This window comes from Alligator mississippiensis, chromosome 3 (assembly GCF_030867095.1).
Source record: "Alligator mississippiensis isolate rAllMis1 chromosome 3, rAllMis1, whole genome shotgun sequence".
In the NCBI taxonomy this organism is placed as follows: domain Eukaryota; kingdom Metazoa; phylum Chordata; order Crocodylia; family Alligatoridae; genus Alligator; species Alligator mississippiensis.
This window is the reverse complement of record NC_081826.1, coordinates 194,332,669-194,351,011: the sequence shown is the minus strand read 5'-3', so window position 1 is coordinate 194,351,011 and position 18,343 is coordinate 194,332,669. Positions and strand designations below refer to the sequence as shown.

Sequence of the window (18,343 nt, the reverse complement as noted above, 5' to 3'; positions counted from 1 at the left end):
TACGCTCCTTGATCCTATTACATCCCAGAAGGCGGCTCATGTTTCCTCCTGCAAGCAGATGGATAGGGAGAATAGAAAGATAACTTACCTTAATTTCTTTTGTGCTGGGAACACCAGACTCCTATAGCATCTATGAAGTATAACCAGAACTGTAGGCCCCCTTTTTTACCCACCCCAAAGTATTTGATACATTTTACTACAGAAGTTTCTCTTAAATTTTTTAATAACAGCAACACTAAGTTTGATGTTCCCATTTTTCCTCTGCTCAATTTTCCTTGCCATATTCTTCCCTTCTGTACTGCCTTATATGGTCGTTTTCTCCATGCTTTCTCTCCAGTTCTTTGACCCTCCACCTCTTCCACTTCTAATTTCACTGATTCCCATTGTTTTGCCCCCAGCACCAGTTCACTTTCCATAAGCCTTCCACATCCTTCCAAAGCTCATTGAGTTGTTCTTTTCCAAGACTCCATTCCATTATCTGTGACCATCCTCTCAGCCAACTCATCTTGTCCCCTTACAACCACCTCTAGTAAAACCAACAATGCATTTCCCTACTCACCACCACTAGCAAAATTAATCTTGTGTCTCCCACTTACCTGCAGAGTGCTTTTCTATATGCCCAAGGGACAGCCTGGGGCTCTTGGATAAGCATAGCTGCCAAGTTTTGTATAGCTCCATGCATGACAGCTGAGGCATATTATTTCAAAATCCGAAGTCTTTAATAATTAAAGACCAGAAACTTCATAAGGAAAATGTGCCCTACTTGAGTAGCAGTGGGAATAGGGCTTCTGAAAACTTAAGTCAGGTGAATGCTGAAGGGTATCTGGGGAATAGCTGTATTTGGATCTTCTTCTGTTTGGGTCCATAGTCTCTCACAGCATTAAGTGGCAATTGTAGCCCACCCCTTCACATCACTGGATGGTATGACATTCAGGGCCCACCAACACTTAAAGCCTCAATTTAAGTTTAATTAGGGTGCAGGTTTAAAGGCAAAACAGCCATTCCTGAATCACTCTCTAGAGTAATCCCTTAATCTAGGCTACTGGGGGCAACTGCAACTGCACGCATGAGCACTTTGCAAGAGATTCATCACTTTCCAGGTGTATTTGGCAATTGGAACATTCCTGTGACAGGTACACCGGCCCTTTTTGCTGACTTTTACTCCCAGCTGGCTCCCTTTGCAGTAGAGCTGGTTGCAAGTCTGAATTTCTGTCCCAAAGAAAAAAACCAATATTTTGAAATTTGTTTCCATTCCAATTTAGGAGAGAACTGAAAACATCCATCTGCCAAAAATTCTGAAAGTCCCTTGTTGAAAGAAAAATACTTTTGTATCAACAAACTCAAAAGACACATTTCACTTGGTAGTCTGACATTCATCTATCCCATGACTTACTGTAGTAAGTTCATGAACTTGGAGTTAAAAGTGCCCTGTGCAACCATTCCTTTCTATGGGTTGGATTCTCATAGATCTTCCAATCCATGGTGCAGTTTCAACCACAGGCAAATCATGGTGCATCCTGGAAAATGTAGGCCAGCAAGGGAACTTCACCATGGAGAAAAAATAGGGGCATACAGACTTGTTACACAGCACTGCAGCAACTCTGACAGAGATTAATCAATGGATTTGAAAATGAAATGTTTCAGTAAAATATTTCATTATATTTTTTCCCTTATGAGAACTAAAGCATCTAGGGGAGGAGAAAACAGAGAAAAGGTGTGTTTGCAGAAGCTACTTTAATTTTTCAAAACCTATTTTAATGAAAAATTCCTAGGAAGTTCCAGTACCTGGGGCATAGCCAGTCAGTAGCAGGTACTACTGAACTAGTAAAGCCTGCAAGAACTGTTGCGACACAACATGAAATAGGTCTGTTTTATAGGAAGGTTCTACCTGGGGACAAAAAAATCCTTTTCCTTATCTGGAGTAATTGTTCGGCTAGAACAGTGATTCCCAACCTTTTTTTGCTGCAAACCTAAATCGGCTACCTCCTGACCCAGTGCTGCAGGGGCTGCTGGGAGTGGAGTGCAGTGGCATCCCAGAGGCAGGGGAGCCACCATTTCCCCTTCTGTGCATGGTGGCCCTGTCTCACCCACTGCTCCCAGGCTGTGCGTGTGACTGTGCATGCATGTGTGGGCCCTTCATTACCCTACTGTGGACCCCCCACAACCTTGATTTGCGTCATGCACCGAGGCTGGGAACTAGTGATCTAGAAGTAAGTTTTCATTCTTTCCTACATATTAAAAAAAATTAAAAAATAACACTGCATGGAGAATGTTAAGTCTCCTTTCATATATGGGGCATGGACTGCACAAAGAATGTGTTAATATCCTTTCACATATGCAATTTGAGGAAAGTAAAACTTGCCATTCAAAATAAGCCAGGACTTTAAACTGCCAATGATGCTATAAAAGGCCCTTTTTGTGGCTAGAAGCCACCAGGAAATGTGCCAGACGTCAAGCAAGGACAGCTAATAGAGTTGAGGTTTGCCATCTAGAGTGGAGTTTTTCAGCACCTTAACTGAAGGTGCCGAGAAATGATTCAAGACAGACTAATCTATCAAACATTTGTAGGAGTTCAATGGACAAGAGAAGAAGGTAGAGACCATGGCTGGAGGACTCACGACCCAAGATTCTGCAGGACAAGTTAGAACTGGTATCTTTAAAACTTGCCTGTGTCGAGAAGTTAGAGTAGATGAATAATAAATGAGAACCTCCATCAGTTCTTAATATTAATCCATTTAATAAGAGCCTGTAAATGAAAACTGGAGTGCAGCCGTGGTGACAGATTACCCTTACATTAGCCTTTGAAAAACACCTACTACATTCCATGGCAGATATAGTCCTTTAATAAAGGTAGCAGTAAAGGAGGAACGTGATAAAAACTCCAGGTGAAAAGGCTGGTGTTGGCAGTAGTTACCCAATGCTGAGTCTTGGGAAACCTGGAATTGAGAGACTCAAAACAGTTTCGCCTTTACCTTTAACACCAGAAAGTAAACTGCAAGTGATATAGCAGCTTAGTACTTTGTGGGGCAAGGAAAAGTTCTCTTTCCCACCTGCAAATGGCAGTTTCATCCCCATTTCTAATAGGTGTCTTACCTTTAACAAATGAGTGCACCATGTACACTATTACATTGTATTAACGGTGCCATGACCTGAAGCCTTTTTTTCCCTAATATACTTTTGGCAATGTATGCATCAAGGGGCCCACATGTGGATAGTTCCCCGAATGCAAATACAACATAAAAGTGTGTAGATTCTTTTTCTGTTTCTCCATTATTATTTAAGGAAGAACTCTCAATGAGATCTCAATGCTGCTTGCAGCCCCTGGTGGCTAAAACACAGAATGCCCCTCATGAAAACCACAGGTGGAAAGGAACATATACATCACTTGTCATTATTATTTATATCCCTATCCAGAAAGGCTCCTGTTTCAACTGGACATTGAAAAGTGCTCAAAAAATAAAAAGAAAGTTCTACTTTCACTTAAAATGAAAAGATTATGTGAGCTCCCTTCTATTCCTGTTTTTTGTAAGGTGTACTTACTATTTAGTCCCCAGGGAAATTGATCACTAGTAAAACCTTCATTTTTAGTATATTAAGCTAATACTCCTCTAAGCAGACAAACATCTTTAAAATGAATTTCTAGGGTTTTCATAGCACTTTATTCACTGAAGCTGCAAAGTAGCAGTAAGAGAAAAGAAGAACAGCTGCTGTGGGAAAAGGAAGGATTGAGAGAGGGGCAGATGCTGGGTAGCTGCAGAAGCAATTAAATATATAAATACAACAAAATAACAATAATAAAAAAGATAGAGAAGTGTTTCACTTCTGAGTAATGAGGTATCAAAGGTGATTGGTAGTTTATAGTTGTGAAACCAGAACCCCAACCAGGTAGTCATATTGCAGTTTTGGATATACCATAATCAGACCCCTAACAGAAGGAATACACTCCAATGATCAACTTTTCAAGTGTTACCCTGAGAAGACTCACTTTGGGAATGCATTCAGTCACACACTCCAGCCCTGCTCCTACTGAGTTTCAGGAACTTCCTGGACAAAGGCACCCTTTGGGCCATAGAAGCACAGGTCACAGCAACGATGCCATGCACTTCAGTTGTCCAAACCCATTAGTCCCTTCCATAAGAAAGAGTGGAACTCAGGGGTGGCAACTGTCAATCCTCCTGGATCATGGTGCATACATGAAGACCACTCAGACCTTCAATGCATATGCCCAGGCAGGAATTTTCGGAGGAGAGGAGGCTGTCCGGACCTTCCATCCTCCCTTTAGGCCACTGAGACAGAATCCAACGACCAGACTGAATCCAGATGTTTGGTGCCTCCATGGCTGTAGTTGTGTAAGTGTCTGGGAATCAAACCCAGATCTCCTGTGTGGTAGACAAAGATTCTACCACTGAACCACAGGGGATAGAACTCAGGGGGGAAAAAAGAAAAAGCAGAGGTTTAGCTTGAGTATAAGGAGAAAACAGAGCCTGTTAGTAGTGAGTAAATATTTCTTCTCTTAAGTGGCATTTGAAGATTCCCTGCTTGCTCCACATCCACAATGCCCAGAGAGAGAGAGAACTTCTTTCTCATAGCATGCAATACATACAGATGCTAAGTTGAGGTAAGTGCACGAGAACATAGCATGTGCATGAGAACATTATACCAGGTGAGACACCCTACATATTTCTAAAATGAATCACTGAATACATGTTATAAATGCTGCCATAGGTCCTAGAAAAGTAAGCCTAAAGAAGATTCGTTTCTTTCACCCTAATGCGTGCATGTTACACAATGCACATTTTAACCTCCTTGGACAAAGAATAGATATAGTTCTCTTCCTCCAGTAATTTTCTAAAGTCTAACCAAGAAGCACTTTCTTTGTGAAGAAAAGGGAAGTTTAACACAAAAAAATCCAATGCTTGGAGAAGTGAGGTCACAGGGAAGCAGGGCATTTATATACATCAGTGGACAGGTTTAAGGATCTGGTCTTACAATGAGGTATACGCAACCTTTCTGGACATGCAGTCTCAGTACAGTAAATGGAAGCACCTTTCTGAATATACTATTCCCAGAATTAAGGCCCTAATCCCTTTATACACTCAGTCCTTCTGTCAAATATAATTCCTACATGGCTACTGATTTTCAAGAAATTAACTAGTTTCTGTAACTCAGCTTACAGCACAGATGTCAACTAATAAGAAGCTCTTTCTGAGGACACTATCTAGAGTGTACAGTTCTCTCTACTTCTTTAACAACTCCCTCAGCCATCATCCTTTGTATAGACAGAACAGTGAGATATTTTAAAGAAACATCTTTAGTTAAAAAAAAAAAAAGCTTTTCAAAATTTCATAGCTGACTTTTGACAGAATTTGTTTTTATATGTTGCTATGTATGGTACATATTCATCCTTCAAAAAGAAGAAAAACAGGTTAGTCTGACTTTCAGGCTCTCAGGGGCCTAGGATAATGCTTCAAATGCAGGCATGAAAAATATTTTAAAAATTATTCCTCTGAAGCTTGTCCTTGTACCAAGCCTATTTTTACATAAGATAAAAACTAGAATTTGACCAAATTTGACCTGACATATGCCCCAAGATATTTCCCCCTGCTCTCTTTTCCTCTTTTTGGCAAGTTACATGAATGCTGGTTCAACCAAAAAATTCCTTAGATGGATTACATATTGCTGTAGACTTCCAGGCAGTACTGACAAGTCAGTTCATTTTCTTTAAGTACAAGTAGATGGAGATAGTAAATTTAAAAACAGGTCTTCCATTTTTATACAAGTCCATACTTTTGGCCTATTTGGTTATTATAAGTTAGTTAGGAATAAGAAGCAATTGACACATTCTATTATATAAGTTCACAATTACTATGGGTAACAAATATTTAATAGTTACTGCTAACAGATATAATCCAAACCCCATCAGTTAATCAGCAAATTTAACAGCTACATCAGAGTGCTACTATTTATTCACTATGAGTATAAAACCACTCCATGAAAACCAGAACAGTGAAGGAAGGGTTGCTGACTTCAAGTATAAAAATCCATAGGAATACTTTTCCCATTCAATACCACAAACACAAACAAACCATAAGTATTTCACTTACAAGTCCCTCAGCTCTACTTCCAGAGGTACTTTGTAGTTCTCCACAGAAGACCACCACAGTGGTATAAAATATAAAAAGGACTATTGGCTCAAGCTGTAAATATTAGTTTTCCCCATACACTAAAAATGTATTTTCCACTGTGGGTGGGCATGAGGTGAAGGGCAATAGGCATTCATTTCCCATTGCTGAAATAGACTTTACAGGAAAAAACATGAATATACACAATAATCCATATTTACATAGTATATGGTATTTTTACCAAAGAAAAAATTGTTATAAAGCTAAATACACACTCTGAAAACGCAATGACATCACAAATCCTTCTGCTTTACTCTCACAGTTGGCATTTCATTAGAATTCATTTCAGTGTGATCTACTATAACTATATGAGTTAGTGTACTATATATTAACTTTAAAACTTCACAATCTTTGAACATAAGTGGATAAACCAAATAAGTTATTTGGAAACAAACAGCTGAAATTTCCTGATAAATTTTGTTATATTAGGTGCTGATATAATGGAAAGGTGCAAATAAGATTCTGGTTTCAGCTTGCCCTCCTGTTAAGTCTGTGGTAAAAATTAGTTTCAATTTGGAAGAACAGACAGCTATAAGAGTTCTGAGAAAATATTAACTGTAAAAATAATTTTATTAAGAAGCAGCCCAGTGATTCACTATTAAGTTCCCCATGGATTTTCTCTCAGGTTCAACCACTCGTTTACAAATGTAGTTTCACCATAGGTTTCAAAGGCAATGAAAATCACTATGCATCTGTCCACCCAACTCGTCGCCGCCTCCTGTTGAAAGCCTTTAAATTCCATTTGGTTGATTCTAGCATAAAAGGTCCATTGTAGACAAACAACACGGTCATTTTTTCATTGTAAGTGAGATTCTGCAGCAGCTGTGAAAAGTGAAGCAAAAAGACTATGAGCAACACCTTTTACCCTTCACCTTTGTATTAAGAAAAACAGACCAGTGTTTCCGTTAAAGAACTTGGTTCTCCCACTCTCTGCCACTTGCCCTATATGTATGTCTCCACCACATTTAGCAATACCTTACCTGCCAATGCTCAGGAAATATGTTGTAAAACAAGCTACCAGAAACAAACACCATAATAATTCATACATTTTAATTCTGCTCAAAATAAACTGACTTGAGACCCAGGTGAGCTTTCTTCTGAAGTAGTAAAGCACTACTACTTGGCAGCTGTCACTTCTATTTCTACAGAGCCTAATTTATTTTCTTTCCCTAGAGCAGGGAGGCAGAAAATCCAAGAGAAAGGGAGAGAAAAGAGGAAAGATTCGTTACAACTGCACAGCAAACAAGAGAACATGATGGGGAGAACAAATAAAAACACACGCTTGTGAGATAAAAAACTTGCAAGTGCAGAGATAACAAGAAACACCAGCACCATTTGAAGTCAATTTCATTTTATGTTAGGTCAAAAACATTAAACAAGTTAAGCAATGACCTCTGCGGTCTTTGGTGAACACTTGTAGTATAATACATTAAAAGATGTTGATTCACACCTGCTAACTCATCTCAAAATATTAAGTTTTGGGGATATGGAGAGGTTGTATCTTAATAAAGCACTTATTCTACTAGCACCACTGGTTACCAAACAACATTCAACTTTATAATTTCACCTACTTTTCTGCAAAGCATTGACACTTGTGGAAGCTGCATTCAGAGAAGTCTGTCCCATGGACCCATTCTAATTTAAATGCCCAAAATAAGTTGAACACATCTCCTCTTCTGGGTTTGATTTATGCAGGGATCCTAGTTTTCTTTGTTTAAAAATCCCAAATTCTCTAATTAAAACCCCCAAAACAGTGTTTTTTTGCAATTAAAATGAAATGTCACTATCTATCCATCTATCCAGATCTATCTATCTAGATCTATGTAGGTATCAGTTGAACACAATGTTTTATTAAACTATTTATAATTTTAAAGTCATTTGGAAGCCTATTTGTGCCTCAATCATTATAATAAAATAAATTCTAAATACCTATATATTTTTGACATTTCATTTTGTTGTTTTTATCATGAAAAATCAGAGCTACCCCTGCACACACCAGGACGTTGGTTCAGCTGTGGCTGTTCCCCCTCCCCCACTGCTTTATGGCACTGAGCAGCCCTGATATATCGATCCCCTACCTTGGCCCCTCACCTCCAAGCCAGAACCACCCCCACACCTGCCAGTGACCCTCACTCCCAACTCACAGCCCCTGGCCCTGCTGATGCCCCTCACTCCTGACCCATGGCCCCCCACCCCTACTATGCAGGGAATGGGGTGGGTGTGTGGGGAAGTGGGGGTGTGGGCACAGGCAATACAAGGGAATTGGGGTAGGGGCATGTACCCGCCAGATTTCTGTACCCACGGTGGGGCATGGAGCTGTAGCCAGGGCAGACCACCTCTGGGACATGCCCCCCACCCCCTCCTTGTGCCCTGACACATATTGCCTCTGGGCCCCTCCCCTCTGTCCCCAGAGACTTACTTGGAGAGAGTTGAAGGAGTGCCTCTCCAGCACTGCCTGGCTGCCACATGTGGTGCCCCCTCCCTCCGTATCCTGCTCCTCCCAGCCCCTTGCAGGCTGGAACTCTGCCAGCCTGCTGGGGAAACTGGTCGTTTCTGCATTTTTCTCCTTCAAAGGAGAAAATCTGTGATTTTCTAATTTAAAGAAGAAAATCCATGTTTTTCTGCATTTTCCCATGGCAAACAGAAAACCCAGATCTCTGCTTATTAGGACAGGACAAGTTTTAAACCTGGCCCTCAGGAACAAAATATTCTACCTCTGATCAGCATTTTCTCTGCAGCCTTCTTTCCAAAGAACATAGCTCTAACCCTTTTGCAAGCCATCAGCTTCATGCTTGAGTAGCCTTTCTTCCCTTGACGCAGGGTTTCCTACAGCCTCCTTCAGAGAGCTGAAGGAGACACTTTGCCTGACTATTAGAGCACATGAGCTCCACTAATTCCCTGCCTGTACTAGAGACTTTCCCTTTATTCAGACACCCAAGGGTGCTGCAGCCTATTGGTATGATCCATTCAGGGAACCACAAACCTCAGGTTGTGTAACCTTAAAAAGGTGGAGCGCAGGGACAACTATGTTAATGGGGATAAACTATCTGGTCACTTGTTTTTAGTTAGCCTTGGGCAGTCTCAAATGAAATGAACCAAACTGACCTCACCTCTATCAATGCTGTTTCTTCTCTTAATCAGATAAACCCAAACATAAAATGCATTTGAGATAATTATTGTTTTCAGGCACCCACCTTTGGTGTAATAAAGAAGTATTGAGAAGTGCTTTCTTTGCAAGCAGTCTTCACAACCATTTCAAAAACTCTCCTCTCATTGACTGGGTCCATTCCCTTTAAAAATAAATATATATATGTATTTTTACACATCTGTCACTTCAAAACTATCTGTACAATAACAACTCTTTCATGTGCTGTAACCTTACCTGATTTATTTCATCTACAACCCTGAAAGGACATCTGTTCAGTTCTTGCAGAGCCATCAAATACAACATAGTGGAAACACTTCTCTCACCTCCACTCTGATGGTGAGGAGTCAATTCATGCAACTGGGTACTACTGCGAAATTTGACTCTGATTCGAATCCCGTATTTGTCATATTCTTCCTATAAAAGCAGGCAGACAAACTGTGTTAAACAGTTCTATTGAACATCCAATTTAACTATAGGGCCTTTATCACAAGCAAAAGAAAGCTTATGTTATAAAGGCCCTATAGTAGGAAAATGAAGTGGTAAGGACAAATTAATATTAACAGAATGAATAATGCTTTTAAACTAGGGTTTAACTCTTACTTTTGATCTATTCTGGTTATGTTTGTATTTTTCTCCACCCCATTTCTCAGCTCATTTGATGTGTAAGTAACCTCTCACTCTCCTAAGAAAGGCTGTCCATACAAACAATCCCCTACTGCTAATTCCAAAGCATTAAGATTCCATCTATTATCAATCTGATGTAAAGAGCAGTGACTAACTAAGGTATCTCTTTTATAAAAGCAGCATCCAATCTTGCAACTGAAGATACCATGTCTTCTGAACTGGAGGATTATTTTTAGAGCCAAAATAAAAATTATTTTTTTGTCTCTGCTTTCTGGTATGGTGGCTCTGCATAAGACTTTTCATTAACTAGTATCTTGACTGGGGGTGATGATGGGCACTGAATGGGTGTAGAAACATGGGATCTGATGCTTCTTGTCCATCTTACATGAGGCATAAGTTGTTGTAGCTAGTGTTTGCCAGATCAGTCTTGTCCAATCCAAAATTGCCTCATTTATGGGCCTTCCACAGAAATAGAGGGAAAAACGTTCAGTTTATGGGTCAGTTCCTTGACTTCCTCCACCGGAATCTGTACAGCCATTAACAAACTTTTCAAGAGGTTATGGATCACCTGAAATTATCCAGTATAGGTATGTGGGATGAACAAGAAGATGGGAGACTTAGCCCAACATCCGTAAAGTGCACAGGGGGTTTTAGTTGTATATACCTGTACTCCATTCTACTAAAGAAGCACACAAGAGAGGAAGCAAACTAGGTATAGGGGTGATCACTTGGTATTAAGAGAAGAACTAATGAAGAGGCCAGTACTGTAAGAAGCCAGGTGGAGGGGGGAGACACAGGAAGCTGGGGAGAAGGGGGTGGGTCCCTGTACATCCAGTGATAGACAATATATAGCAGAAGAAATTGAGATTCTGCAGGATGAACAGGTGTGCTGGCCATGCAACCCTTGTCAGTGACATGAACAAGCATCAGTCTCAACGCCCCCTGCACGTGTGTTAGTTTACTGGTTAGTGCCGAGGAATCTCCTTGAAGAATGCTGTTGCAAAGCACGAAACTGATGAAGCCAGAGCCCTGGAATGAAGAGGCATTCTACAGTGCCACAGGTATTGGCTCATCAACACAAAGTGTAGTGCCAAGTCATAGCATGAGAGCTATGCCATGCTGATGAGAGTCTCACCAGCAACTTCTCAGGGGTGAGATGCGATGCTGGGAAAGAAGAAATCTTCCTTTCTAAGGGTGGTCTTCATGACGGATCTGCCCTATAACTCCCTCTGCCTTTATAAGTCTATAAGCTCATCCACTGAGGATTTTTGTTCACTCTGGCCAAAGTGGACAAAGATGTTCTGTGGGTAAATAGGAATTGCTCACACCAAATCCCAAGAGATACATCTGACGGGGCCCTGGATTTCTAGGTCTGATGCCAGGCCTTGGCAGACTGCCAAGGAAGTAAACCTGTAGACTCACCTCCCAAACCTGTTAAAAATTTACAGATGGAGCATTTCCTAGAATATGGGAGTCTCCCAAGCAAAAGAAGCATTTTGAGTGTCCATCTGTAGCTATTAGAAGCCATTCTGGATCCAGAAGGAGTTTTGAAAGAAAAAAATTCACATGGAACAAGAAAATCTTGATGTGTACATGGACCATATGGATAATGCTGATCAAAATGGCTCCATGTTTAAGAATGTGGGGGAATGTGCACAGCAGTGGTGGATTTGCTTATGAACAATCAATTGAAGCCATCAGTACTTCCTAGGGTTTTCAATCTATCTGCAGAGAAAACCTTGCTCATTATGTCCATGATCATACCAACTGTCATTAATCAGTAGTTTTCAAATAAGGCATGGATATATTGCAATCACTAAATTTGTGCTGACAACTACTGTTCACCTAAAGGCTAAGTGGGAAAAGATGGATTTTCTAACAGCTTATTCGAGCTCTTTTTAAAAATATTTCTATTTCATAAGCTGTGTGTCCATGTTCACTTTTGTTCAAGAGTCACTATTCTTTACTTCTCTGTCAACAGCCATCATTGTTTTTGGAAAAGATGCTACGGATATCCTAATTTAATTGCATTCACTTAAAAGCAAAAAAGTTAGGGCTTTTGTTTTCCTCTTTTGTAAAGTTCTTTTTTTAGACTGATACCAGAAAACAGATGCCTGTAAACAGAAATAAATGCTAACTCTTTCTCCAATTGTGCATTTCTGTTCTTCAACCAGTTCTTTTGCAGATAAAAAAATTGTTGTTAAACAAATATTATTAGAGTCAGACCCAAAGTATAAACAAGTAGAAAGCATTGTTATAGCATGCTTGACCTTCACACAATATTAAAGTTCTCTACAACAAAACAATTAAATGAGCTATTCATGTAAAAGTGCTGTTTTTTTCCCAACTAGGAAACAAATTCTCTAACAAGTCATAATCTAGAAGATACTTCATATTTTGCCTCAAGGATCTCAAGAGCTATCAGCGTTTAATTTATTTTAAACACTTAAGACAAAATTTGAATAGTTCATAGTAGTTTTTTTCTCCAAAGCAGCAGTAAAAAATGTGGACTGTAGTGAATAATAGCTTGCCATTACAACAGAGCATGCTTCATGTAAAAGGTCTGTTTCATAAATGTCTCTCAAAATCCTCATTAAAGAGAATCAATTTCAAATGAAAGTATATTAGTTTTCACTTCATTCCTTTCCACTCAAAGCTCCTCCCCAAGGCACTTCAAATACTTATTTTTTCCTCTATCAGAGACGAAGTATAAAGGACATTTCTTGTAAGCATCACAGTCTGTCAAGATGCAGACAGGTTAAGCACCAAGACCATGGCTAGCTGGTGCCATTGTGAAAGGTGGCTTCAGTCACCAGTTGGCAAGTAAGCACTGGTGTTACCCTGAACTACAGAAGCAACCACTACCTGAATATGGTATTTGTTTAAATACTAAGCTAATATATAGGACACTGACTAACTGGAGAGAATAGCAAAGTATGAAAAGAAAGGCAGGATTATTGTTTCCATTCAGTGCAAATGTCCACAGAGAACCAGACCTATGGCTCTTTACATCCCCCAACTTTGAAAGCCTGACTCTGTGATGAAGCATATGTGGGGTTCCAACAGTCTCTGTTCTTTCTAAAGGTTTCTGCTTGGCAGAAAAGGTGTGGCTATATCTAGAAAATGTGAACCAGCACATATCACAAACAGAGAAGATACCTGTAGGAGGAAGAAGATGGGATAGCCAAATGTCTTGGAGCATAACTTTAATATTAATGTTACGGTTATTCAGTTCCAGTTGGATTTTGGAAATCTCTAGTGAGACTGACTAAAATCTACACATCTGGTGATGGACCTGCTTTCCTTCAGTAACACTAACCAGTTGGTTTCAATATTTAAAACATTGGAATTTCAATTAAAAGGGTCAAGAGGTCTTAAAGTTCATTAAATCCTGTAGGTGTCCCATATTCCCACCAACCCCAAACCATCTATTTTAGGTCCTTTGCAATATATAAGTATAAGAACACATACTAAAATGCAAACATTCATTATTGATATACATACTGATTCATACCTCATTTTCTGTATGAAGATCGACTTCACCAGCACACTGCATAGAATTAAAAAAGGTACTGAACTTCTCATTAATTTTTTCGACCAGATGTTTCAAAGGATTAAGCCACCTTTCTTTGACCTTAAAAAAATAATGTGAAGATCACTGTAATAGTATAGGTACTCTCAACAGCAATTTCAATAATCAGTTCTTAACAGGTGGTTTTACATTAAAGATTGCCAATATCTCATTTTACACTAACATAACTTGAAATGTCTTAATGAATGTGGTACATCTTAAAGTAAGAATACATCCACTTAGATTTCTCTGTTATTCATTAACTATAAGGCAAGGACACATTTGAAACAGAAGTGCTCATGTCAAAGATTACCTGCGAAATGTTTTGCCTGTAGTTGTTCAATTCTTTTTTCTTTTTCTCTAGCTCCTCTGTCAACAGTTGTATTTCTTCTGTCCTCTTACTGTACTCTTCTACAACCTGACAGAGAAAAAAAAAAATTGTTTAAAATACAGTCTTTTAAACTGACATTTATTAATTCAATTGTAATGGTAAAATATCACACTGCGCTGCATTTGTTCACCCACAATTAAATACCTTATTGCACTGTTTATACACTGAACAAGATACACAGCTTTGAAGCAAAGAAACTGTAAGGAATTGCTGTCTTTCAGGTTACAGTGCCTTAAAAAAAAAACCCACACACACACGCACAAAAAGGCACAGAACATGCTGTTCCTTTGGAAGAACCTACTTAAAATTCTAATAGATGCAGGATCTGGCATTTACAGCACATTGTTCCTGCTGTCTATCTTATTATTACCAAGAGCTCTAGGACAGAGTGGGAGGCAAGTACTATACTGAGGAAAACGTACAGAAGCATTCAGGCCTGTGAAGCAGGAGGCTCTCGATTTCTCTTCATTCAGTGAAGCATCTATTTCATCCAACGTGTCTGGAAGATCCCGGAATGCCTACAAGAAGAAAATATTGCATACGCTAGGTAATTTAGTATTGAGAGAAAGGCATGGAATTTGACTAGAAAATACCAAGAAGTCAGGAAACTATGGACATTGCTATATCATTAGGACAAAATCTATTTAAGCTAATACATTTGCTCCCAAGATGCACTTAATACAGAAGAGATGGTGAATGAGGCTTTTGGAGACCTGGTTATCACTTTGTACTCCTTGGCCTTTTATAGTGCAACCATAAACCCAATTCAGGTTAAAAACTGCCTAGATTACCGCTATGACAAGAGCAAGAGCTTCACCCTCTGGGGAGGAATTTCTAGCTGGCTAAAGAAAGCCAAATTCTAGCCCTCATTTTGTTTAACTAGCACAAAGATGATGAAGCTTGAAAGAGAGCGTGGCTCCAAAATTTAAAATGGAAAATTGTGAATTCTGACTAGTTAAACCAAGGTTATTGCAGTTTTCACAAGAAAGCAAAAAATAATTAGTTATAGCACTGCTTAATTTCTTTGAGAGAAAGAGAGAGAATTTATATAGCGCCATAAATGTACACAGTGCTTTACAGATGCAGTTTCTGAAGAGAGAACAATTAAAGAGCTTGGTCATCATGGAAATCCCGTTTTTGAGTAAAAGGTAATTCTTGTGCCAGTTAGGAACATTCAGGACCAAGTTTTTTACTGGAGAAACATAAACATGACAGACGATGAAGACAGGCAGAGGATGGGAGAGAAAGGAAAACTGCTTTTAGGACAGTATAACAGCCACTTAGAACAGAGGTAATGACACTGAAGTTAACCTAGAACTTTTGTGGGTAATAACTTTTACTGGACCAAATGTATGACTGGGATACAGTGTATATTTCTTCAGGCCTGAGAAAAGCAGGCACAAGTATGACTAAAAACAGTCTGAAGAGTCGCATAGTAGGAAAAGTGAGACTTTCTCAGGAATACCTAACAGACAAAAAAAATTGCAGAAGAAAGGATAGACAAGGGAGAGGGTCATTAACATTTGGGGAGCAAAGACACAATTACTAGGAATCCAGTAGATTATGAGCCATGAAGTTGATGTCTTTGTTCAGGCCTCAGTTTTTAGTGTCCAAACAACTTACAAAGCTTTGGGCACTTTTACACATGCTCTGGGGGTAGGGAGGGCAGCACTTTAATTAGAGCACCTCAAAGCATCAGGGAGGGGACAGCCACAGCTGGACCCGGGTCCTGGTGAGCAAAGAAGGGCAAGGGGAACTCTGATTTCCTATAAGAAAACCAAAATCAAATGCCAAAATATATAGGTATTTAGAATTTATTTTATTACAATGATCGAGGCACTGATAGTCTTCCAAATTGCTTTAAATTTGTAAATATATCAATAAAACATTGTGTTAAACTGATACATACATACTAAGGGTGTGCAAAGCGGGCCCTATTCGATTCAGATTGAATCAGGGGCAGTGATTTGATTCACTGATTTGGATCGCTGTTCCTGATTTGATCTCGTCGAATCTGAAGATTCGATGCGGATTCAGAGTATCAGCGATTCAGACACAGACACCACAGCTGAACCAGATGGGACAACTGACAACCGATGCCCAGGAAAAAGCCAACGTACTAAGTGGGTACTTTGTGTCAGTTTTTCATCAGTCCCATGGGTTGCCCCTGCCCATTACGGGACAGCGAGCTCTGGGTGAGGGAGATCCCTTGTCGTCCATCAATGCTGACCTCATGAAGGAACACCTTGAGAGGCTGGACACCTTCAAGTCAGCTGACCCTGACAGTTTATACCCCAGGGTACTCAAGGAGCTGGCTAGCATCATAGCTCAGCCCCTGGCACGGATCTTCAAGAGTTCCTTGTGGTCTGGTGAAGTGCCTGAAGATTGGAAGAAGGCCCATGTGGTGCCTATCTTCAAGAAAGGGAGGAAAGTGGATCCGGCAAACTACAGGCCCAACAGCCTGACCTCTATCCCGGGGAAGGTCTTAGAAAAAATCATCAAAGAGGTCATCCTCAGCAGACTGGCTGATGGCAACGTCCTGAGGGATAGCTAGCACAGGTTTGTTGCAGGTAGATCTTGCTTGACCAATCTCATTTCCCTTTATGACCAGGTGACCTATCACCTGGACAAGGGAGAGGAGATTGATGTTGTATATCTTGACTTCAAAAAAGCCTTTTGTCGGGACCGAGGGTCAGTCTAAGACTATGGCCAGTAGCCCGGACCGTCAGGTGGGGTTTTTCCACGACGGAGTAGAGTTAGGCACGGAAGCGTATTGGTTTTATAAAGAAAGCTTTACTTACACTGCCGATAGTCTCAGTGCAGGGAGGAAACTTGCTTGAGTTGCAGTTGCACACAAACAAACACAAGTGAGATCTCTTCCGAACCACACCGAACCAAGATGAGTCGTCGATATACGACTCCACGAGCGCTGAACACGGGGGATACGTCAAATTTCCACTATGACGGGGAGTGGCTAAGAGCTGATCAGGCCTCTATGTCCTCCTCCGAGACACATGCGGAGTTTGCTAGGCTCCACAGAGCACTCAGAGTTCTCCACGAGATGGTTGTGGAGTCCTCCAACTTGGGCGGAAACTGCTCTAACCTTTTGTACGGCTAGCGAGCCAATTGCTAGCCGCCACATAGGAATAATTTAGAATTGACCAATAGTGGGACACTAATTTGCATGTGTGTAGCGGGAACTCTTTTGCACCGGGGATTTCTCTCTGCAGCTGAGAAATCCACCGTGCAAAGAAAGCTCCATGTGGCGGGAAAATTCCAATGTGCCGAGGCACTAAAAATCATTGGGTTATGACACCTTTGATCTGGTATCCCATGATCACCTCTTGGGAAAACTGGCCAACTGCGGCCTCGGGTCTACCACGATCTGCTGGCTGGGGAATTGGCTCCGTGGTTAGACCCAGAGGGTGGTGGTTGATGGAAGTCAATCGTCGTGGTGCCCTGTGACCAGTGGGGTCCCTCAAGGCTCTGTCCTTGGACCTATATTGTTCAACATCTTCATTAATGATGTGGACATTGGAGTCAGAAGCAGACTGGCGAAGTTCGCCGATGATACCAAACTTTGGGGTAAAGTATCCACACCTGAGGACAGGAGGGCAATCCAGGTTGACCTTGACAGGCTCAGGAAATGGGTGGATGAGAACCTGATGGTGTTTAACACTGAAAAATGCAAGGTTCTCCACCTTGGGAAGAAAAACCTGCAGCATCCTTATAAGCTAGACAGTGCTACGCTGGCTAGCACTATGGATAAAAGGGACTTGGGGGTCATGACTGACCACAAGATAAACATGAGCCTTCAGTGTGATGCTGAGGCTAGTAAAGCGAGCCAAATGCTGGCTTGCATCCATAGATGCTTCTCAAGCAAATCCCGGGACATCATTCTCCCATTGTACTCAGCCTTGGTGAGGCCGCAGCTGGAGTACTGCATCCAGTTTTGGGCTCCACAATTCAAAAAGGATGTGGAGAAGCTCGAGAGAGTCCAAAGAAGAGCCATGCGCATGATCAGGTCAAGAAAACAGACCTTACGATGATAGGCTGAGAGCTATGGGACTCTTCAGCCTGGAAAAATGCAGGGTCACAGGTGATCTGATGGCCACCTATAAGTTTATCAGGGGTGCTCACCAGGATCTGGGGGAACGATTTTTCACCAGAGCGCCCCAAGGGATGACAAGGTTGAACGGTTATAAACTCCTGCAAGACCGTTTCAGGCTGGACATAAGGAAGAATTTCTTTACTCTCCAAGCCCCCAAGGTCTGGAATAGTGTGCCATCACAGGTGGCTCAAGCACCTACTCTGAAAGCCTTCAAGAAAAAACTGGATGTTTATCTTGCTGGGTTCCTGTGACCCCAGCTGATTTCCTGCCCCTGGAGCAGGGGGCTAGACTCGATGATCTTCCAAGGTCCCTTCCA

The 18,343-nt window shown here is 40.8% G+C and overlaps 1 protein-coding gene across 1 annotated transcript in view; it reads right to left on the bottom strand.

Moving 5' to 3' along the window:
* Positions 1-6,733: 6,733 nt before the first annotated feature.
* Positions 6,734-18,343, bottom strand: part of SMC5 (structural maintenance of chromosomes 5) — a 72,143-nt gene continuing 60,533 nt past the window's right edge. The window contains exons 19-24 of the mRNA XM_006265195.3: positions 14,339-14,434; positions 13,839-13,943; positions 13,469-13,588; positions 9,565-9,744; positions 9,377-9,472; positions 6,734-7,004 (exon numbers count right to left, since the gene is read on the bottom strand). Coding sequence (XP_006265257.2) covers positions 6,867-7,004; positions 9,377-9,472; positions 9,565-9,744; positions 13,469-13,588; positions 13,839-13,943; positions 14,339-14,434 — 735 coding nt within the window. The 3' untranslated portion in view covers positions 6,734-6,866. The remainder of the gene's footprint in view (positions 7,005-9,376; positions 9,473-9,564; positions 9,745-13,468; positions 13,589-13,838; positions 13,944-14,338; positions 14,435-18,343) is intronic.